At 42.8% G+C, this 24,325-nt stretch overlaps 1 protein-coding gene across 1 annotated transcript in view; it reads right to left on the minus strand.

Annotated features, from left to right (window-relative positions):
* Window positions 1-1,581: 1,581 nt before the first annotated feature.
* Window positions 1,582-24,325, minus strand: part of dicer1 (dicer 1, ribonuclease type III) — a 35,182-nt gene continuing 12,438 nt past the window's right edge. The window contains exons 12-31 of the mRNA XM_080041848.1: window positions 23,474-23,606; window positions 22,789-23,031; window positions 22,409-22,563; window positions 22,183-22,315; window positions 21,511-21,586; window positions 21,289-21,428; window positions 18,721-18,900; window positions 18,196-18,409; window positions 17,536-17,689; window positions 16,722-16,904; window positions 15,882-15,987; window positions 15,291-15,466; window positions 13,807-14,374; window positions 13,159-13,311; window positions 10,847-11,500; window positions 9,891-10,158; window positions 8,787-9,055; window positions 7,172-7,334; window positions 6,817-6,892; window positions 1,582-6,344 (exon numbers count right to left, since the gene is read on the minus strand). Of these exons, the coding sequence (XP_079897974.1) occupies window positions 6,179-6,344; window positions 6,817-6,892; window positions 7,172-7,334; window positions 8,787-9,055; window positions 9,891-10,158; window positions 10,847-11,500; window positions 13,159-13,311; window positions 13,807-14,374; window positions 15,291-15,466; window positions 15,882-15,987; window positions 16,722-16,904; window positions 17,536-17,689; window positions 18,196-18,409; window positions 18,721-18,900; window positions 21,289-21,428; window positions 21,511-21,586; window positions 22,183-22,315; window positions 22,409-22,563; window positions 22,789-23,031; window positions 23,474-23,606 (4,210 nt within the window). The 3' untranslated portion in view covers window positions 1,582-6,178. The remainder of the gene's footprint in view (window positions 6,345-6,816; window positions 6,893-7,171; window positions 7,335-8,786; window positions 9,056-9,890; window positions 10,159-10,846; window positions 11,501-13,158; window positions 13,312-13,806; window positions 14,375-15,290; window positions 15,467-15,881; window positions 15,988-16,721; window positions 16,905-17,535; window positions 17,690-18,195; window positions 18,410-18,720; window positions 18,901-21,288; window positions 21,429-21,510; window positions 21,587-22,182; window positions 22,316-22,408; window positions 22,564-22,788; window positions 23,032-23,473; window positions 23,607-24,325) is intronic.

Below are 24,325 nucleotides of genomic sequence, written 5' to 3' on the forward strand. Positions count from 1 at the left end.
CCGCAAATTGAGACGTTGTCCCGCATTGTTATTGAAAGTGAGCCCCCCTTTTTAAATGCGTGTTTTATAATCTGGTAGCCTATATATCCGATAGCTGTGTGGAGACAGCAGTCTGTGAGTGTGCGTCTCTCCGTTTGTCTCTGTGTGTGTGTATCGCACTGTCGGGGGGCTGCTGGGCTCAGTGGCTCTGTGAAGGTGCTGCCTGCTTCGGCATTTCCTTTCTGTTACTTCAAAATAAAAGCCAACTCACGTTTGTCAAGTGAAATGCTTATGTGAAGCCAGTGAAATGCTTTTAATGTGAAGCCGCAGCCTTAACTCTATTTGTTTAACAGTAGCTAACTTAACTGCTGCGCGCTGATCTAAAGATAGTGTTTTTTAATATAGAAAGCCGTGTCTCTGGCATTACCGGTGGTGACACGAGTTTATTTTGCTAAAGAAAACGGCACTTTGTCCCGCACAAACGTAGTCTTTGTCCCACATCTGGTGAATTGGGATCTGGTCTCCCTATCCCCTTCCCTCACCTGGAGCCATAGGCTTCTCAAATCGCGTTCCTGCGCCACACTGAAATCTGCGACCAATGCGGATATGTGACCATAGAGCATGCACGCGTGAACCGAAAATCGGACTGGGTGTACGACCAGATCAAATGCAGTAATAAAAACTATATAAAAACGTCTTTCTTTGCACTGATGGACTTGTTTGCTGTTAAAGGTAATTTATGATTATGAGAGGAAACATGAGGCTGTTTAAAAGATATTTAAAAGTTACTCGTTGCCGCTTTAAGACAAGAACTACTTTCCTCCAAGTCTCTTTGCACGTCTCCTTCTAGTTTTAAGATGTCGTGGAATCAAAGGCCCTCTCGGCCACTACCAATGAATCCACTTCAATATAGAATACAAAAACAAATGTGTTGAAAAACGGTCCATACGTTCCTTCCCTTCTACATAGACAGAGGCATTTTACAAGCTCCAAACACATCAACCGTCTAAATAAGGCTTACCGACTACATTCCATGTCCCGGGAGCAACTGGACAGATGAAATGCTAGTTCTTCTGTGAGGTCTGAGCTGTTAGGGGACGCTCTAAACACCACACCACCAGCGCGTGAATTAATGAATGTGAATGAGGCTTTTAATGAATGGAGATGAGGCTGGTCTCACCAGGCTATTTCACATGACTGTGGATATCCTTCAGAGCAAAGGTGGACATCTTGGGCTTATGGTGGTGGTGGGAAGACAGGGGCTTTCACAATAACCTTCTGGATGAGTTTTTATATTTCATGGAACTCTTGCCGGAAAGACTTTAGTCTCTAAAGGTTTCTACTTATTAGATCACAACAGTGGTACTGACAATGTGGAAGTAGAAATGTCAAGTTGAATGTCTTTTGTCTTATCTTTAGTGTGGACTCAGGAAAAATAGTTGTTTAAGGCAAAAATACACAAAACACACGGCGCCCAGCGGACCACAGGTGAATGAACATCATTACTTTTATTGTAGATATACTGGGCTACAATTATATATATATATAAAAAAAAGAAGAAAAACAAATTCCAAACAAACATAATTAAAGATATTTGTGATCCATAAGGTGCAGACCGGCAAACCACTGCAGCACGGTATTACAGTATGAGTGAGGAGTTATCTGCTGCAGGTTGGGATGGCCCAGGGTTCCCCCACACTGAGAAGACTGGAGCGCTCCATTCGTTTAGCCCCACTTTGCTGGTGCTCTGTTGCTATGTGGTGGTCAGTCACTGTTGGTTGCTCTATGCTGGCTATATCACACCAATACGTCACCCCCCCCCCCCCCCCCCCTCCCACAATCATAGTTTTACCCAAAGGCATGTCACTCCTATTGGCATTGATCACACTTTGCTATGGCCCTTAAGGAAAAAAATCCACTAACCCTGTGGGGAAAACATACTGGCCATAAGGGCTCATTTCTTTGGTTTGACAGTGAATGTCTTTGTACCTATCTTGTATGACCCATTCTGAACAAAACAAACATAATTGGGGGCTGCCATTTAAAAAATATATAACAGCTCATTTATAAGAAATGATTCAAACACAACCCACATTTGAGCTATGTCATAGAATGAAAATGCAACAGCACAGCATTTTGTTAGTTTAAAATGTAAAAATGTCTACTGAAAAGGGAGAAATGAAATGGTGTCATATCCAGACTTTGTGTTTGGATCAATGTTTGTGATAAGTATTGTGTGAACAAATTGACAACGTTGCTCCATAAACCAACAGCAGTTTAAAAAAAGTGAACACATCATTATGGTGTATGATTTCTCCATCAGTTTGGGTGGATTTTTCCTTTTGGGTTCCCAATAAAGGGCGGAGGGAGGTTTGTGTGACAGCTCAAGAGGAGGGAGAGAGTGAGGCTGAAAGCATGTCCATATCAAGGGAGTTCAACCACATTAACAGTTCATCATTCAAGTGGTAGTTAGGCTTCACAATTCATTTTCCAAACGACTGTTCGCCATGTCACATGACGACCACACATTTTAGTTGAATTGAAATATCCTCTTTTTAACAGTGTATTTGTCCAATGAGTGACTTTGCAGGCACAGTTTGTGTCCCCCCTCCCATAGCCCATTATCCTCTCTCTCTCTTTTTAAATAGCTTTGTAGAAGACCAACAATTGAAACAGCAGCAGCAAAAGCCTGAACCACAATGGCGTCATCACACATACACGTTTTGTTTTTCCTCCAAATCGCTCACTCCCGTTCACACTCTGACATGAGGTAAAGTACGGCGCCCAAGTGCAATGCTCCATTGTGCTACATGTACAAAAAAAGAATAGAAATATCCAAGCCAGTTCTGACAAAACCTAGCCCCGCCTCTGAACAACACAGCTCACCTGTAGCACTCCCCACCTCTACACACACACACAAACTAAAAAAAAAAAAAAAAAAACATACATGGTTGCCAGATATTGAGGCCGAGAATAATTGTGATGCTTCTTTTTTTCCAATCAGCCAAAAAGAAAAAAGGAGAGAGGGCGTGGCACCGTATGAGTGAATTCACATTGTCTTTTTTAGTACCCCCCTGGAAACAAATTATTAGTGTGTTGAGCCAGAAAGATCCAAAATGTCTGTGTGTACATTAGAGATGAGATGTTTGTGAGGGGAGGGCCAAGTCTGACACTTATCCATCTATGGAGAAAATCCAAACAGCGGCCGCATTAGAGGATGTACACCTGTAGATCAGACGGTCAGATTGCACTCTTTTTAACATGCTTTTCTTTTGACAGGAACCAACTCAACTAAGCAAAACTTGAACTTGAAAGCTAGGTCTGTAATGTCACATTATTGAATCTGGGAGTCCCCCTGCGTTCCAATCCCCATACTTCCCAACTATTTAGTATGCCAGAAAAAGATTTAGGATGTCCCAATACATGCACTTCAATTGTAGTATGCTGAAAATACCTAGATGGCCCATTAACTCCAATTGCAATTTGGAGTATTCATCTTTATTCTTGACATTTCTCGACATAATGAAAAAAAAATCTTCCTTATCTGATTTGTTTTTTCTCTACTGTGGCCCTAAAACTTTAGTATGTAGTGTAGTAAAATGAAAAAGTATGTGATTTGGAACGCAGGGCACAAGTGAACCAAAGCTAAACTTTTGCTGTCCACTTTCCACTGGTTAGGTCAACCTTTTTGTAGCCCATTGCCTGATGGACAGTGGGTGTGTGTGGTTGAACTGTCTTGTCTATATTGGTTTCAATGGGCCTAATAACATTGTAGTAAATAGATGACTATGTTTTTCAAAATGCTTGTTTTGGCTAGTTATTTGTAATGCATATAGTTTGGAGTAAAAGAGTCCCAATGAATTTCACTGCTGGCCCTTTCAAACACAGATGATTTCTTCTTTAAAACACCATAGTGTAGATTTTTAAGAATGTATCTGCCATATATAAAGCTAATTACATTCTTTTACAATTTTTGATTCAAATTCATAATAAGATGAATTAGATATTTTCCTCTTTTTGATTATATTTAGATAGTGTATGCCAACAGTGAAGCACCAAAGAAGGAGAAGGACTTTTAGTGTTCCTACTTCAGACTCGAGACAAATGACTAATGGATGGAAGTGGATGTCCATTCAATCAGACTGCTGACGTTACATAGAACGCTACAACGATTAGCCGCTAAGTGGAATGGAAATGTTGATGTGATAACTTAACTAACAATGTTTAGAAACCTCATGTATGTATGAAAATACTTTTTAACAAATGAGTAGTTTTCCCTCTACATGTGTTTCCTTTGCACTACTTAGTATTTAGAATGTATCCTATGTAAATATAGTTTAAGTTTATCTTTTTTAACTATATTTATTTTATTTTATTGTTCCAACTGCACTGTGGGCCAGAGATAAAGGCCATTTGGATTCTGATGTATGTCTTGCATATATCAGACCTGACAATAAAAGACTTTGACTAAGAAGATGTTTCAGAGTGCAATCTGATTACCTCTACAAGAACAGAGCCATCCGATCCACTGTCTATCCCGACATCTCAAATCACATTGTAATGAAGAGCCGATGAGGAGAAGACACAGCTGGGGCTTGTGGGCAGAGAGTATGGAGGGGGTATGTATGTATGTATGGCAGCTCTATGGCTTGACCAACAGGACAACCACATCAAATCACATTCCAATCATTCAAAATCAAAAAAGGTCAAATAAAGAGGTATTATAGTTACAGTGCAAAAAAAGATGAGAAATTCAAGCTTAACACAAAAAAACAATAGCACCAAATAAAACATTCAAAAATAATAAAAGACAAGAAAAAATGCATGCAATTAAACTGAGGTATTCAGGTGAAAAAAAAAGAAAGGGCTTATTGATGATGACACAAAGTAGACAATGTAGCCAGAAAGCTCAATCTGTACATGTCATGAACATATAAAGGCTGGTAATATCCTTATCCCCCATAGGAATCCACTTCAACCTCATAGTGCGTCAGACCTGGGATAGCTTTGGTAGGTACGTTGATGTGAGCAACACAATGTGTGTGTCCAAATGAATTGGGCCTTTTTTTCACAAAGATTGGATTTGAAAAAAGATTCTGTGTCCATACACTAGTATCCCATTAGTAGAAAAAAAAAAGCCTGCAGCATGTTGAAACCTGTGATGTGTGTCTCTCTCTCTTATATATCAAAACTGGATGGTTGGCTCTGTGGAAAGACATGTAGTGCCTACTAAATTCAATTCCATCCATTCCTGGTATCAAAACATGTTAAAACCTAGTCATCAAGGTATAATGCCATAAACATCTAATCTCAGCTCACACACTTAAGATATAATCCATAGATTTTTAGTACAGAATTTGAGAAGCCATCCACTTGTCATGGTTTTACACATACGCTTTACAGGAACATGCAACCTCAAGTGTGGTTTAAAACTAGTTTAAATTACAGTAACTGGGAATGTTAAAATTCCTTATCCGTTTTGCAAGGATATGAGGGTGAGCCTTCTTAAGGCCAAGAATATCATTCATGTCTTTTATTCGTTTTTTTATATATATATATATTTATATACTTTGCTACGTATATGATTTTGGTGTCAATGTGACCACACAATTCTCAAAAGTAACAGACCCTAATGGAATAAGTGCAAAAATGATTAAAAATACCCTTTTCAAGACAGATTTCACACAGAAGTGCCACCAGGTTTTTTTTTTGTTGCTCCAGTGGTATCTGTTGGCCATGTCTGCTGTAAAAACTGACTGGCACTAGTGCACAGGCTGAGGAGTTTAGCGTTTTTTTCTTCCTTACATACTTTGATTTACACCTTTTGATTGAACTATGTACAATCTAATACAACATGATAAGCAGAAGAAGCCTCATCTCACTGACATGGAAGTTACCCCCAAAAATAAATCAAAAAAACAGTGCGGAGACATTGCGACCTGACCTTTTTTTTTTTTACACTTTGCTAAATGTTAATAAAGCACTCGTGTGATTACACAAAGCAGATTGAGGGGAAAGTAAAGATTGTGTTTGCGCAAAAAAAAAAATAATAATATGAGATGGGGCTGTGAAATGTGTTGTGAGATCAGTCTTCTGGTGCGTCTCTCCACAGTGCTAGCATGGCGCTGTGTTGTTGTTTGGGGAAGCAGATGATAATCCGTTAGCATTGGCTATCTTTAAGTGCTGACGCTGAGTTTGCTCAGTTGGTTTGGACCTGAGGTTGATTGGCTTTGAGGCTGCGCAGGGCTCGGCGTGCAGCCGCTGACTTGGCGATCCGGTAGCTGCGGCCCACTCCTTTGAACTTGCCCTTACCCACCACCTCCACCGTCACACGCACCTTCCCATCATACGTCCTCTCCGCAGGGCTGCACACACACACACACACACACACACACACACACACACACACACACACACACACACACACACACACACACACACACACACACACACACACACACACACACACACACACACACACACACACACACACACACACACACACACACACACACACACACACACACACACACACACACACACACACACACACACACACGTTAAAACTGCTTTCATTTAGCTCCATTTCAAACAGGCAGTATAGAGGAAAGTGGTGTAAAGAGAAGCTGAAAAGCATACTTGAGTAAGAGTAGAGACACCTTACTAGAAAAAGTGCTCTGTTACAAGTCACCTGTTACAATAGCACTTGAGTACAAGTAGCAAAGTATTTTCACATTGGAAATGTTCAGTTAGGATAGGTTGTTTACACCAGTTGGTAATCATCCCTGGTTTAGTTAAGACAGAGTCAACATGGCTACAGGCCAGCAGCCGTCCTACCTGAACTTGGCAGTTTCTGGTTCCATCTCCAGCAGCTCCCTGACAGGAGAGCGTGGCACGTTGGCTGAGAACTTCTCTGTGGTAGTGAGAGAAGGGAGGGATATTTAGGCGGTTTAAAAGACAGGAGCATTGCGTTACCCTCATAGCATAATTGCCTAAATCATACTGTGTTTACTTTAACTCTACATCTACTCTACTCTACATCTACTTTTCGTTAGCCTAATAGCATAATTTCCTAAGTCATATGTTAAGGGTTATAGAGTAGGGTAAAGTAGATGTAGAATAGAGTAGATGTAGGCAATGATGCTATGGGTCTAACGATTAGTGAGATGAAGGTGCTTTGAGTGTTGCTGACCTATAAGTGGCCTCATCATGGGGTAATAGACCTGCCACACAGTCTCCAGAGACATGCCACTGTCCATGTAGATGGCCCCGGCCAGAGACTCAAAGATGTCCCCCATGGCTTTAGGGACCTCAATGTCCTCCTCCTTCTCCTCGTCCTCCTCAGAGCGCCGCAGCTGACAGCACACACACACACACACACACACACACACACACACAGGATGTTAGCTCACACCATCAACACACCCTCATCTGTGTGCTAGAGCTAGCTATGACACATCTCAACATTTTAAAAAGGTGCACTAAGGAACATTGGGTGTGTCAGAGAAGTGAACGTTTTCTAAAGGTATATTCTCATAACTGAATAAACAAACTTTCCTCATAGGAAAAATGTGATCCCTGGAACACTGTTTGAAGTCAGAAAGCTTCCTGAAAAGTTACTGTTTTGCGGTTGTTGTTTACAGCAGCAGGGCCCACAGTTTGTTTTTTTCAAACATATTCTAGTCTTACGTTTGGTTCCAGGTTCCTCAAAATAATTTTTTTTTGATTTATGATTATATAACTATATTCAATACTAAGAATGTAGAGTAAATATGTTTAGTAAACTAACTGCAGGCTCTGTGAATGGAAACTAATCCCCCTCCTCTGAAACTGCATAGTGCACCTTTAAGCTTTACGATTGACACAATTAACGAGAATGATTTATTTGGTTTTCAGTCGGAGTGTAGACAGTCAGGTTGAGTCTAGCTTTGAATGAATGTTCTAAGTATATGAAGAGGGTGTGTTCAATGATACCCATCATGTTCAGTTGAGCTTTAAACCCTTCTTAAAAGCCCTTTTTGAGCCTCTATACCGACAGCCTCCAATGCCATGGAACATTTTTAGCATGCTGTATTAGCATCTTCACCAGGCTATTGTTAAGTTTTAATTGCTAAATAGTGAGCCGTGGAGTGGTAGCATACTCCTGCAGCACATTTCTTGATTTCTTTCAGCTGTGTTGTGCACTCTGCTTGTGTATGAGGCCTAAGGCATAGAAGTACCTCTTAAGAAACAATGAGAGATCTGCTAGATAGCCATTTCCAGCACAAATTCAATCCAAATGTATTCTACTCTTCTGTGCTTAAACGAGTGGAATATGAAACAGATTGATAGAGGCTGACAGCCTTGTTATTCAGGCAGATCTTTGTGAATGCTGAAGCATTATTTAAAAAGGGGGAAAGTACAGCACAGCTTAGGTTTCTCGCTACAGGGCTTTGTTGTTCAGAGCTGATGCTAGCTGGGTTTTTGGTTTCACATTCAGAATCCTTTATTTATCCAAACAGGTGGCAAGTCAGTTGAATACACAACTAACGACAACAAACAAACATCAACATGCCAGTGACACGTACACAGATCAGTAGCTTTGTGTGTTTAGTAGCCTGATAGCTAAAAGGAATACATTCATTTGCGTAGGCACATAATATGGCCGGCCTAAGGGCATAAATGAAAAGACTAGAAAGTGCATGGTCTGGTTTAGATATTAGTTTTTCAAGCTTTCTGGACCAATGGCTTCTTCTAGAGAGAGCGGAGGTATTTCTTGAACAAGTTTAGGTCCTTCAAATGAAAGAGTGAAAAGACTGTTGCCTAACCTCAGAGTCCATGCCCTGCATCTCGTTCTTCTCCAGCTGGAACTGGACAAAGTCGTCTATGACGTGGAAGAGCTCCGGGGAGATGGCCTTGAAGTACTTGTGGTAGTCGTACTTGACGGCCAGAGAGGCGAAGATGGTGTTGTTGACCAGAGCAGAGCGCAGGTCAGTGAGCACGCCGGGGGAGTGCTGGCGCGGGTCTTCATAAAGGTGCTTTGTGATGAGGTAGTCCAGGATGGCATCACCAAGGAACTCCAGCCGCTGGTAACAATCTGTAGGGTTAAAGGAAGACAAGCAGTACAGATATAGGAAAGCTACAGACACCATTACATTGACTAAGTATAATCTGAAAGGGCCCATGTGTGGGTGATTAACCCAAAAGAGATATGATCACCAACTCTGCAGTTAGTTCCTTAGGATGTGGTGGAGCTTATATTGGTCTTAAAAGGTGGAGCCAGTGATTCTGGAGAGCGCATGCTGGCAAAATGACTTTTTGAGAAAAAAAAAAGTGAATATCTATTCTCCCCACAATCCGCTACATGACCATACTGTGTGTGAGCAGATCTAGTGTTAGTATACAGCCTCTGTAAACTAACTGGCATGTTGCTGGCTACGGTGGGCATCCTTTGTTTAATTATCAGTTTACAGAGCTTAGGTTGTGTATTGATTTTCCTTCAGTGCACACACACACACACACACACACACACACACACACACACACACACACACACACACACACACACACACACACACACACACACACACACACACACACAGAGTTGTGAGATATTCTAAGTTTTTAACAAAAAAGCTTTGATTGACAGCTCTCGGGGAGCCTGGGGTTGCCAGATTGGATCATGGACGGACACATGATCAGCGAGTGGTTTGGGGAGTGATTGATTTGCTTCACAGCGGAGCACACGCTCACAAATATCGCACATTCATGTAAATGATATCGTGGGAAGCCAATATTGTCATCGTGATAAAAATTGGATATATTGTGCAGCCCTACTGCATGGTAACTATACTGTTTTTATGATCAGCTGTAGTATGTAGAATAGAAGAAAGAAAGTATCATTCATGCCCTGTGTGTGCAGTGTGTCTGACCTGTGAGGGTGTTGTAATGGTAGGAGGCGTGGGTGAAGGCCTGCAGGAGGTAAGCCTTGTTCTCAAAGGTGTAGTTGATCTTTCCTTCAAAGTTCTCAAAGCCTGAGATGAGGTGGTTGAGAGTGGTCTCTGCGTCCGGATGGCTGAGCAGACAGCGCGGAGGGATCTTCAGCCAGCCGTAGCACAGCTCCATGGCTGAGGTGTGCCGCCGCTGCTGCTGCTGCACCACCACTGCTGCTGTCAACGCGCCCCGCTGCCATGGTAACACCTGGGGGCAGCAAAAACACAAGCCGTGGTTTAAGAGTTTGGTTTGGGAGCGGCACTTTGGATGCTCTGGCTGTTGCACATACAATATCGTTAGCCTCATAGCATAATTGCCTAAATCATATTTACTCTACATCTACTCTATTCTACATCTACTCTACTCTACATCTACTTTACCCTACTCTATAACCCTTAAAATATGACTTAGGCAATTATGCTATTAGGCTAACGAAAAGTAGATGTAGAGTAGATGTAGAGTAAAAGTAGAGTAGAGTAAATATGATTTAGGCAATTATGCTATGAGGCTAACGATATGTTTTGTCCATAATACCCCGTGAGCCATTCCATGGCTTACCTCGTATACAATGTAACCCTCTTTTACTAAACTCTGGTGTGGCTCGTTTGTGGTGAGAATGTGAGTCCGACCCAACTGTAGTAAGCACTGGGTAACAAGCTCCTGTAGCCAGCTACGCTATGCATTAAGAGATGAGGTAGGCATTATACTTCCTGTAGTTTCTTTCTGTAGTTTTCTCTCAACTTTAAAGCAGTTCAGGAACTACGTTATTGATCCGCCTCAGAAAACATCTGACCAATGAGAACTTCTTTACCAACCGATTCAGAGCAGAGGTAAAAGAGAGGTTTGGTTTCATGATCATTGCTGAATACTGAGAAGAGGCAGGAGAGTGGCTGACCTTGAGGCCCAGGGAGCAGAGGAACATCTGAGCGGCCCTCTCTCCACAGCTGGTGAGGTAGCAGCCCAGCAGAGCCTCCACACAGTCGGCGATGCTCTTGTCGGCGATGCACTGCTCTGTGTGCAGGTCGTAGGAGATGGACTGCTTGCCCAGCTCCGCCCCACAGTTCTCCTCAGACGGGTTCCAGAAGCCCACCACAAAGTCGTCCTCCTCCCCAGCCTTGCTGGGGTCCAGGTAGCACATGGCGTCCCAGGAGCTGTAGTCAAACTCGTCGGCCGAGGGCCCGCTGCTGGGGGCCGGCTCTGGGGGGTAGTGGGCTGTGGTGGTGGTGGTGGGGTGGGGGGGCTTCTTGGGGGCCTTCCACTCGTAGGGAGCCTCCATGGTGGGGGGGGAGGGAGCAGGGGCTGGGGTCAGGGGGGGAGGGGTGGGGAAGGCAGCCAGAGATATCTTCTTACCAAAGGCTCCGGAGCCAAGCAGCATGTTGTCTATGAACTTGATGTGCTCCTTGTAATACTCCAGGTCGTCCTCCATGTTGACCTCGTCCTTTGGCTCCTCCTCCTTCAGCACCATGTCACCTTCCTCCTCCACCTCCTCCTCTTCCTCCTCCAACGACTCATCTAAAGAGTGACCGTTAGCCACCAGCTCTTCTTTGGCCTGAATGATGGACGGACACACACGCACAAATACACACACGCACAAATACACACACGCACAAATACACACACACACACACACACACACACACACACACACACACACACACACACACACACACACACACACACACACACACACACACACACACACACACACACACACACACACACACACACACACACACACACACACACACACACACACACACACACACACACACACACAGGAAAGTCATTAGAAGCCAGTGATGATTAAGCTTTCAACTAGGAGTGATTTTCAAGTACTTAAGCGTTATCATATTTAATGTGTGGAGCATCTTTACACATGGATTTAACTACAGCTGAAACAATGAGTTGATAAATCGAACAGTCTATTCACATTATAAAAAAGGTAACCTAGAGACAACGTTAGCTTTTAGAACCTGTCCGGTTTTAAAATGAATAAGAGTGATCCAGTTTTACTGTTTATGTCTTCGTATTCCAACATAAGTTTCTCCATCGCTACCGTTTCATGTTGCTGTGACAGGTCTCAAAAGCTAGGATCAAAGAGTGTTCAAAGAGGGCCAACATGTTTGCAGTTAAAGATGGAGTCAGTGTGTGTGTGTGTGTGTGTGTGTGCTAATATATCTGGTGTTGATGATACACAGCCTAGACTCTATAAACTGGTACATAAACAAAAAGGGGCCCACCATAGCAAGCAACATGCCAGTTTACAGAGCCTGGACTATGTATCAACAGTGGATCTTTTTTTTTTTTTCAGCCCACACACACACACTGATTTTGACTCATTTCAATGTGTTTATTACTCCTATATGTAAACGCTTTTGGAATCCATTTATATTTTCATTAAATCTCAAAACATGTGATTTGGTGTTACAAATAGAATAGTATAAAGAAAGTGTTTCTTCGTATACAAATATCGTTTTGGGTAATGGTCAAAAACAATAATATTTTTTTTTTTCAATTTCCTTCTAATAATTTCAAACTGTCCGACTAGCGGCTCCCTGTGAAAACCCTGTGAAGGAGTAGAGTGTGGAGTCAAACACAAAACATGCTCTTCAGCCAGACAAGGTGCAAGCCTGCCCTCTAGTGGCCTGGCAACATCTAGGAAACGTATGAATGATTTCCAATAATACTGAATTGTATTATGAATGGCCTGTCACTTATCACAAGCAATCCCATAATCTTAGGGCTTATCCTTACAAAGAAAATCTCTGTTTGTCATTCCTAGTTTAATCCCAAAACCTGCTCCAGCACTTTGAAAGACGTTGTGGCTAGGAGTAATAAATGGTTTAGGGCCGAAATACATTACTGATCTGCTGATACGTAATGAACCGTCCAGAGCTCTTAGGTCGTCTGGGACAGGTCTACTTACAGTCCCCAGAGTTAGGACTAAACAAGGAGAAGCAGCTTTTAGTTTTTATGCACCAAATCTCTGGAACAAACTCCCAGAAAACTAGAGGTCTGCTGCAACTCTTTGTTGTTCCTATTGCTCTTTTAAATCAAGTCTGAAGACTTTTCTGTTTCCATTTCAAGCTATAACATATTGTATTTAAATGTTTTATTTCTATTCATTCACTTTTCTGTAAAGCCTTGTGTCTGAATTGTGCTATATAAATAAAGTGAAAGTGGAGAGAGTGGATGCAGGTGACTTACCTCCTCTGAGTCCAGCTGCTCCGTGCTGCTCTTGTCCTGGTTGACCACATAAGCAGGAGGCAGCCAGTTGACCGGGGGGTCAAAGATGGACACCACCATCCTGCTGGGCAGACCCTTCTTCTTCCCCAGACGGTAAAGGTTACAGTTGCTCACCTGGACACACAACACTATCCTCAGTAACAGCTTGAAGCCTTGCACCAGGCAGGGGACATTGTTATGGAAAGTAAGGGGGGGGGGTGCAAAACATTTTTTGCAGCTTTTCAGAAGGTTGGGGTCTTCGTTTATAATTGACAAGACTTTTAAATTACTCGTTGGCTTTTGGATTTTTATGCATTTTATTGTAACACCTGTAGCTCTCCTCTGTCTCTTTGTGAGTGTGCGTGTGTGTGCGTGTGTGTGCGCGTGTGTGTGTGCGCGTGTGTGTGTGCGCGTGTGTGTGTGTCTGCTGCAGAGGAGAGAATGTAAATGTATAAAACACTGCAGAAGACACTGAAAGGTGCCAATCAATTTGATAAATAACATGAGCTTTGTTTATTTAATAGAATAACTGTTCTATATGAAAAGTGACCATAGATAAATACCCTCAGCAACCATAGAAGCAATGGAATGTCTCCATGCTGTCCAGCTGTTGCCTGACCCTGCTCTCACCTTCTTGCTGCGCATGTAGCTGAGGCGTCCCTCGTGGGCGTCTGGGTAGGTGCAGAACAGATAGGTGGTGATGGCGTGTTTGAGGAAAGAGTCTCCCAGCATCTCCAGCCGCTCCAGGTTGAAGCCGTCGCTGGCGTTGGACAGGGTGAGGGCCTGCAGGATGAGGCCCGGGTTGGGGCCCAGGCTTTTGGGGGAGTCTGTGGGGCTGCAGACTGAGGTAGCTTTACTGGTGCTGTCTGCTGTACATTCATCTCTAGGCTGTGGAGGACTAGAGCTGGGCACACAAACTGAGGTAGCGCTTTGTATTGATTCAGGGCTCTGGGGCCCAGGGGAGCCGGGCCGCGAGTGTTGGCAATTGTCATGTGGCAGAAGGTGCTCGTGTGGGGGGCCGTCGAGGGCAGTGCCGTTGGGGAGGTTCCTGGAGCGGGGCTCTTCTTCTCCAGGTAATGTTACAGTCTCTGGGTGTGCACAGTCAGCGTCCTCCTCCTCCTCCTCGCACGAGTCAGAGCAGGAGATGAAGGTTTTGCTGTCGATAGATCTCTTCCAGCCAAAGTCCAGGTTTGGATACCTGCACCGTACAAACACAACAGACCCGTGTCAAACTGGGGGTGGACATTGAAACACTATTGATCCTAATCTCATGAGACCACAATAATGAAAAAGCCCCAACCACAGAGTTCTAACAGCATCCAATGCGGAAATGACGAAAAAAGGCAGTTCACCGAGTAGTCACTAAGGGCAGGTACCAAAAATGTTTTAAATTGTTTTTTTCTGTCCTTGTAAACGGTTGTGTATTTGTATTATATATTGTATATTTGTAATACTCAACGTCATTGTAAAAGAGGGTCACCCCTCAATTGATCTTTCGAGGTTAAATAAAGGAAAATGAATGAATGAAAAACAGAGCAATCTCGAATTGACTCCCATGTTAAATATGCCGTTTTCACATCATTATTAAATCTAAGACCTGGTCCAAAAAAACATTCTAGTCTGTATGGACTTAGTATTTAGGTCATATCTCCATGACAACACTGAGGGGGGTGAATTCTTTCGGACCAGGCTAGTTTTTATTCTATTGGAGGTTCAAATTTATGAATAATTAGGGGTGCGGTCTCTTGAGTGACAGCTAGCGGCTGGCCCTCACTTTGCCTCGGAGGTATACGTCAGCTATATGGGCGTATCTCCGTCCCCCCAATGCCCTTTTTTGTTTAGAGGAAATGAGGCGGAGTCAAACTCTGACACACATAGCCCAGGACGATTGGATGCAGTTGGAAAAACTGAGGTCAGCCCGGATGCTACATCCATTTGATCTACTATCTATGATAATTAAGTGATATTTCTTTATCACATTGTCTTTGGAAAGTGTGTTATGAACATTCCACTGAATGTATTTAACCACAAGAACAGAGTAGAGAGGAATATTTTGCAAATGGAATAAGACCAAGTGGATCCTTTTCATTTGTGTGTGTGTTTGTATGAGGGACCTGAAGTCAGGGGGGAGGCTCTGTGCTCCTACTCCAGCCTCGGTGGCGGTCTGAGCGCGGAGCTCCTCGGCCGTCAGCAGGCAGTGCAGACGGTACAGGATGCTGGGCAGACACACAGCCTTCCTCCACAGAGAGGCAGGGATGGGATGGATGGCACACAGCTCTGGAACCAGGATCTGACAACACACATCAAACACGACACTGTTAACACTGGGACTTACACTTACACTATTGAACCAACATCAACACTGCAGCATTTCCCCCAGAAAAAGTTATTAGGTAAAGTGGCAATAGTGCTGTACCATTCGGTGAAATTGTGCAATTGCGACTATCATGGACAATATTGCAATTGGAAAATGCAGAGGGTATCGATTTATTGATTTTACATGATGTATTTCTCAATACATTTAAAAACATAAAAATATATGGAAGCATTGAACATGTTAAAAAAAATTGTAGAGGTTGCGTGTGTGTGTGTGTCCACACCAGTTGAGTGACAGTTTGCTAGTCATGCTGCTATTTGCCGGCTTCCATGTTTGTCTCTCACACACACACAGACAGACAGACAGACAGCTTTGAAGCATGAGGTACCTGTTTGTTCTGGAGACTCTCCCACTTGGCCTTCCTTTTCTCTGCACTGCTGAGTGGCAGGGCCTTCCCCTTCTGGTTCAGGTGACGAGGGGTTAACAGGTTCAGTCTGGGGGGCACAAAGAAGCGTTACACCTGTCCAAACTAATGTGTGTAGACAGTGCTGACAGAGGGACTGTATGACAGTGTGCTTCACAATGTGGCTGTTGCTTATCACTTTCTGAGACAAGATCAAAGCTCAAGGAGTGGAAATAAATCTGACCACTCCATTTATTTAGCATTGGACAGCAGAGCCAGAGATATTGCCTTGTAATAATTCTATGCTCTCTTTTACCTTGCCAAAAGCTGGCTCATTAATAACCCACAATGCAATTCAACTGCCATTAGCCCTTAGGGAGATTTGGCTTTGTTATGCTAGTAGCAGCTCAAGTAGCCTAGAGCCTCAAACCGATTTGAAATTAAATGTTCATGAATATTATAAAAATTATTTTAAAAATCTGCTTTTTACTGTGTAGAACGTTTGCCAGGACTGAAATAACATAGTTAGAAGGATTGAGTACATTTGGGTTGCTTTAAATTGAGTAAATTCCCGTTTATTCCCATGGAAAGTTTCCAACTTTGAAAATTCCCGGAATTTTGCAACCCTAGTGGGGCGGTTGAGTAGGAAAAGTATCCAATCGATCCATACCCAAAATCTTCCCGGAAGTAAGTACTCATCCCGGCAATTCTCGCCTACCCAAACTCGCATACACCACTGTCACATAATCAAATTGAAGTCAAAATGAATGCGAGTAGGACGTTAGTATGGCTTTCTGAACACAGCCATAGTGATTTGAAGCTGACCTGGAGGAGGTGTGGTCTACGTCCAGTAGAGGCTGGTTGAGGTTGGACAGGTCCAGGTTGTACTTGGTTTTGTAGTATTCAGCGAAGGTCTCGTACTCCGGCGAGGGGAACTTACTGAGCGGGGTCAGGTCCGTGTACACGTCGGCCACATAGAAGCGATGAGGCTGGTCAAAGTTACGATATCTGGGCGGAAAGCAGTAGGAAAGTTATTATGTAGATACAAGCACTTTTCAGTTTGATCCTCTTACTTCAGGGGCTTCAGCTTCCTACATAGGAATACATCAAACTTAAAGGTGAAGTAAGCGGTTTATTTATGTGAATATAAGTGTTCAATCGCTCTTTATTCATACAGTGATCACTTATATAGTGTGCACTTTTCATAGAGCCAATCTCTTAGTCACCCGCTCTAAACGTAATTGGCAAATAAACTTTTCGGGGATCCCACTATTAATAACCAATCAGAAGAGAGAACGCTACAAACCGGCACCTGTCTCACTGCCGGTGCACGTACAGAGCGACAGATGGGTGAATGTGTATGCTCCTACAATGGCGGAGCAGGTAAAAATCCTTCCCAATGTCGCAAAGGCAGAACGCAAACTCCGATGTGCGATCCTGTATACATGCAGATAGAATGCAGACTATGAACGAGTTATCTAGGTGTTCCTATCCGACTTCGCTTGTCCGTTAATGTGCCGATTAGTGTGCGAAGTAGATCGGATAAAAGGTGTTTACATGCATTTTACAAGTCCTGTTGAAGTCTTATTCGTTTATTTACCCGATTATGAGTCTGCATGTAAACGCACTGAGTGTGTACCTTGGAATGATGACAGCATCCTGGTAGTCCTCTAGCTTGAAGCTGAAGGTGTTCTGCTTGGTGTACTGAGTGGTAGGAATGCCAGTGCGGGCTTCAGACCGCTCGATGTCCTCCATGAACGTGAAGTCCATGTCCAGGGTGTCAGAGTTCCCAACTGGAAGCAGGGAGAAGGGACAATGGAAGAAAACTAATAAGCATCTGTACACGTGTGGAGAATAGGGCTGTGTATTGGGCAAGGTCTTCACCATACGATACGCATCATGATAAATGGTTCACTGATATATCACCATACATTTCATTAGGGATATTCCACATAGTTCACTGAAAATGTCAAATAGGATCTGAAATACAAGTTGCTGTGTAAGATCTCGGTACATCAGATTATTTTCATTTTAGCCATTATATTGATAATTAAGCAGAGACTTTAACTCAAATTCAAAACTCGATTCAAATTCAAATTCGACTAGTAGCCGTACTGCGGCATCTACATGAGCCGAGGTTATTGATCACAACCCGTAATTTGTTTTTCTCTAAAATATCCATATACTGGAAATGAGGATAGGATTCAGATGTCACGCTATATTGCCGTATCGATCATTTTAGCACACCCCCTAGTGGAGAAACTACTGCACCAAGCCTGAGCCGGCTGATTGCACTCACCAACGTTTAGAGGTAGAACACAGTAAGCCGAGTCAGCTAGCATGGGCTTGAACTCCAGTGCGGGTTTCTCCAGGCGCAGGATGTGGGAGAAGATGTACTGGTGCAGGCGCGTGATGAGCTCCAGCTGGGCCGCGCTCAGGGAGAAGCCAGACTTCTGCAGCTCTATGGAGATGGTCACCTCACCGGAGCGAGTGTACACCGGGAAATGGGGGATCTGGTACAGAAGGGAAAGCACGAGTTAGTATACACTACCAATGATGAGAGCACTTATCTCCTATTTTCTGCTTCCACACACACTCCAACCAGAAAATCATGTAAATCAAAATCACACACCCTCAACATACAATGTGACAATAGGCCATGAATTACTGCTGATTATTGTCCTGTTTTTGATGTCTTAAATGTGTTCATTTAGTGTCATGTCCGCCATATGACGGTGCTTTTGTCACACTGTTCTGTCAAGTACAAGGAAAGGAAAAGCCAGACAAGCCATCAGTGTGAGCTAACATAGTAGTGTGCACATACTCGAGGTATGGCTTTGGCCGTCAGGATGCCAAAGCAGCGGGTGCTGTCCTCCGGCGGGTAGAGCTTCCTCCTGCGGAAGTTGAGTTCATCGGGCAGCGGGGTGGTGAGGACCATGCCCACCACATACAGGTAGTAGGTCTGCTCTGGTACAGCGTAACTGTCCCGCAGACACTCTGGGATCTGGATCACCACACAAAGACACAAAATGCTCACGCTCCCTGAAAGCAACACATCAATAATCACACATCCTCTTAGATTCTGAAGATGAATCATTTAACCCATTGATGCCGGCTGCTGCGCGACGCAACATTGTTGCTTTATCTACCGTATTTTCCGCACTATAAGCCGCACTGGACTATAAGCCGCAGGTGTTATAATGTTTAATTACCATATGTAAGAGTTTGTGCACAGAGGGGATTGTCTGGAAAGAGATGGCTGCTTGAGGAAGCTCCCATTTATTAACATTTCAACAAACAAGTTCCATATTTGCATAACGTAGGCCTACGTAAGTGTTCCCATTTAGTGCAATAGTAGCTAGTAGGGATGGGCACGAGTGTTTTCGCTACTCGTGTGATCGCTTGCATTCCTCGAGGATCTGTCGATTCCTCGTTAAACTTTTTTCTATTTTTAGAACGCAACACATCTGTCTACAGAACAACGGTTGACCGCAATAAAGCGCTCAATGCTTATGTCAAACAGTCACAGTTGCCATATGATAAAAAAAATTAAAATAAAATACGCCAGCTGTGTCGGCGATAGTGTATTACAGAACAGTTAGTGGCGTTCGGAGCGCAGAATCTAGGTCTACTATAGACTACTGACAAATCACACAACACATTGCATCTATTTATTAACAATATTTAAGAATTTAGGCTATATTTTGCTGCTCCAACTCAAATTCAGCCCAGCCAGGCGATAGTTAAGTTTGAGTTTAGTTTTCATCTCCGTGGTATACAGCCGTTTGGACCAGCTGATCAGCTCCCGACAGCAGGAGTCAGTCTGCGTTCCAGTTGTACTGGGAAGTCGGATTTATGGTGCCAGTGATAACTGAACTAAATTATAAAATAAAGCTATCTCCTCCTTCCTCTATCTGTCTATCTTTATCCCTCCACTACACACTCAGTCACTACTATCCATGCTAAAAGGAAGCAGGATTATAACCTCATTTAGCACATTATTTTTAAATATTTTATATTATTTATAATCCCCCATCTAATTTTGACGATTTTTAGAAAAAATTGTTGGTTTGTAAGCGCTAAGGGAGCATGTTTAAATAAAACCTGTGAACCTTACCTTTTAAATGTATTTTATTTCATGTTTCTATGTGCTACACAGGCTTAGATATTAAGGTTTTGGTAGACGTTGACAATTCGTACTATTTTTTCAGAAAACCCTCAGGCATTAAGGACATGCATCCTAGATTGCCATAGTCATCAATGGGTTAAATCCTGACTCTAATATTAAAAGGTCACATATTATGCTAAATGCACTTTTTAAATGTGTTCTAACATATCCATGGGTCCACGGTGTGCCTAGAGACTGCCAAAATATAAAAAAAATAACAATCTCTCCTTTTCTCACTCTCCCCCTTTCTGAAACCCCCACCCCTCCCCCCCAATATACTCCAGTCAGAATTCTCGCCGACTATTACGTAATAGTCGGCACAGCCACATCCCCATATTTTCTTTATATGTCCATGCTTCCCCCCCAGAAACGTCCACCGTGCACTAGTCTATGATAACCCCACCCCCCCATTTCTTATTGGTCCACGGCCCCGAGATCCGATGGAAAATTTTCCGAGCGACAGCCATGTTGTTTTCCCCGCTAAGCGACAAGATGCCCTTAGTACAGCCTGAATGTTACATACACCAACACAGAATGCTTTTGCTCATACTCCACTAATTTATCTTAACCACAGCAGTCTATTAATGCCTCGTTTTTAATAACACAACGGATAGGAAGCTACCTGTGCTTTTTTTTAAACGGTGAAAACTAAAATAATAGTTTTCATTGGTAATTTTGCCTGACTGGTGTATAGCTATGTCCTGGCCAAAACTTGCCGGGAGCTCGCATTTATGTCTTGCAAACGTCTGGCGAGCGTCGCACAAACGGAATGTCAGTCTCATTTTTGTCTCAAATTAGTCGCAATTTAGTTTCATATGTCGCCAAACCCTCGCAAAGTTGTCTCACACTTCTCACACTTTCTGACTTGCGGAGACTAAATTGAGAAGGGTTTGCGACGCGTGCGACACACCTGCGACCACTCTGAGACTATTTTGAGAGAACATTTGTCGCACACATTTTTTGAACATGTTCAAAATTCAAGCGACAGGACTGAGAGGCTCTGCGACTCAGCATTTGGTTGTCCAGACGGACAGTGGGTGCTATGGTTAAATTATTTATTATTATTTGATTTTTTCTAAACTTTACATTGTTTAAAAAAAATTAAGAATTGTATGAGAGAATCGCGATCTCAATTCTTGGTGAAATAAATCATAATGGACGTTTTAGAACAGTGGTTTTCCTTGAGGAGGGTTGATTGTGTGTTGGTGTAATGAATGGTCTTACAGCTTTAGGGTAGCACTGCCTCCTCTTGGTAGAGCCCGGCCGGCCTGGAACACTGGTCTCCTCCTCATCGTGCAGGTCTAACTCCTCTTCATACTTCACTGTCTCCTTCCCCACAGGCATCAGGTGATCATCCAGCTCACCTGGGTGGTGGGGAAAAACACCATGGGTTAGATGCCTGTATACAAGATAACAAGTGGATGGGATTGTTGATTGTGGTTGTACCTTGTTTGTGGAGTTTCTCACAGCATACTAGGGCAACTGCTTTCTCTGCCAGTCTGCCACAGTACATTATAGGGCCCTGGAAAGACAAGAGACATGAAAAAATCTACCTTGAGATGTTGGGATTAGGATGCAACCCTACTAGACCGTAGATACTAGATCGAGGATAGAAACAGTAGTGTTAAATGTGTGTGTGTGTGTGGGGGGGGGGGGGGGAGGATCAACATCCAGGACTTTGCCAGTTGATTACTTACATTAGAACTATTATTTGTTTTAGAAATGTTTAAAACATTTTTTTTAATAAAATTATATTCAAATTTGGCAATATCAAACCATACATTTGCATCTCTTCTAAAACAAAACATCGGGATGTTGGATACGAGTTCAAATATATTTATTTAATCTGTAAAACATGTCCAAAGTTTTTACACAACAGATTTTGGATAGAGCCTTTTTTCATTTTATTAAATAAAAAAAATACTTTGTAAAAGGTCTAAAAAAAAATCTATTTTCGACATGAGATAATGGGCGTTGAAGATGCAAAAGACGCAAGCCTTTGATTAGGCCGAGTATGAAAGAAAACATGTTATGGAAGAAAAATAGGCAAAAATCTCACAATTGACCAGGGCTTAAAGAACAATGTTTTTGCCTTGATCTAAACATGTTGTTCCTCACCTTAATAGGAACTCTGAGGGGGGAGTTGATGGGTAGGTAGAGTGTAGCCTGGAAGCGGCCGTCTTTCAGCTCCTTAGTTTTACACTTGGGTGCCAGGTGGGTGAATGGGTCACTGGGCAGCCGAGCACAGTACCTGAGCACAAAGCACACGGACAACGCTTGAGAAAAGCTGTGTTTTTTTTAAAATAGCTGATGCCTCATTGTGTTGTATGGACTCAGCGCTGACCTGTTAATGTGTCCGATGGCTGTGTTGATGGTGACGCGCGGCCCTCCCTCCTCCGACCGCAGCACGTACGGCGGGAGGATGTTGTCATCGTCCAGCACATGCTCCACCTCATACTCACTCACCTCCACCGACTTGGAGCATTTGTTCCTTAAGATCTGAGCAAGAGAAAAAGAGAGAGAGAGTGCATCATTACCTCCGCCTGCTTCACAACATGATTTTTTTTCTAGTTGTAATAACTATAAGAGTGACATTTAAAGGTGAACTATGTAACATTGGGTGTGTCAGAGAAGTGAACATTTTTTAAGGTATATTCTCAAAACATAAAGGCCCCGAGGACTCCTTCCAGCTACCTAATTGACATAAGACAAATAATGAGCTACCTTCTCTATGGCCTTGTAGGTAGTGAGATCTTGCTCAAAGGTCTTGGTCCTCTCACTGTCAGCCAGCATGATGTAGTTGGAGACAGGGGCCCGGGCTCTGCCTTTGGACTGGACATAGGACCTGTACTCTGTGGGCAGGTCGAACCGCACCACCAGGTTACACTTAGGAATATCCACTCCTTCCTCCACGATGCTGGTGGCTATCAGCAGGTTGGTTTCATGAGCACGGAATTTGCGGAGAACCTGTGAGACAAATAGAATTGAGTATCCATTACTGTTCAGATTATTATTAGGTATAGAACTGATTTACCAAACAACTTATTTTTTGTGATGAAAATTATATTTCAGGCATTGGGGGGCCCTGTGCCTAAATTGAATAAGAAAAAAAAGGAAAACTCCCAATGGCATCGGCTGGATTTTTTAAATTGCCGATTATGGCCTATGGACGATTCCATGGCCCATCGGCACATCCCTACGGCCTATACGGTGCCGGCTCATTAGCATCTGTACCGTGCCCAAACACACCTCCCCCAACTGTTCGGGAGCCAAAGAAGTGTACCGTGCTTGAGTACCAATGGCCTACTCACACTGGTCAAACCAACTAGATTTTAGGAGGCAAACGTACTTGGGCCCGGTACACATGGCCTGGTGTGAGTGCGCCGTAATATATCCACACAGTGTTTACCTCCTCTTGTTTCCTGAACTCCACCTCCATCTGCTTGTTGCGTGGCTGGTTCTTGCCGATGCTGTGGCCCGTGATGAAGTTACTGCTGATGTAAGCCAGCTCTGGGTCCTGCTTCCCCGCCTCTTTGATCAGACTGAGCAAGACAAAGAAACAAAGTACATTATTCTGCCGTAAAGGATATCTTAACTCTTTGTTGAAAAAGGGGACTCAACTAGGTCAAGGTTCTAGTTAGAGTATGTGTGAATAAGTACATACAGATATAATGATATTTTGGTATAGCCAAATGTGGTGAGTGTATTCCATGGCTTTCTTTGCTATTCCTGATGACTTCATCAATAAATTGTATGAATCATTGTCGAACCGCATGGATGCAGTCCTTCAAGCTGATGGAAGTCATACAAGATATAAATATTCAGTGATGTTATGCAAATACATATTTTTGTATTTGAAGTAAATTATTTGCTCAATTTTCACATCACTCTCTGTAGGCGACAACTTTTGTCTTGCCAAAATCTGACCTTTCTGTGTTCATTAAATGATCAATATTTCTTCAGTGAAGCAAATTTATTTTAGTTTATTAAACATAATTTGGGAGGGTTTTAGCTTTCATAAGAGCCATTTTTTAAACCAATGGATTAATTAAAAGTCAGGTTATAAGCTGTTGTTTCTACACAATTGATAAGTGACAAGACTTTTGTCCGGGACTGTATGTGTGTAAAAAAATAAATCATTTTGTTGTTTTTTTAACAAAATAAAAATATAATGAAATACTATGGATGTTAAAGTATTCTGTGTTCATCAACATGTCCAAATAAAAATATGATAAAAAGAAAGAAAATTCCAAAATGATGG

The sequence above is a fragment of the Ammodytes marinus genome (assembly GCF_949987685.1).
Source record: "Ammodytes marinus genome assembly, chromosome: 15".
Taxonomy (NCBI): domain Eukaryota; kingdom Metazoa; phylum Chordata; class Actinopteri; order Uranoscopiformes; family Ammodytidae; genus Ammodytes; species Ammodytes marinus.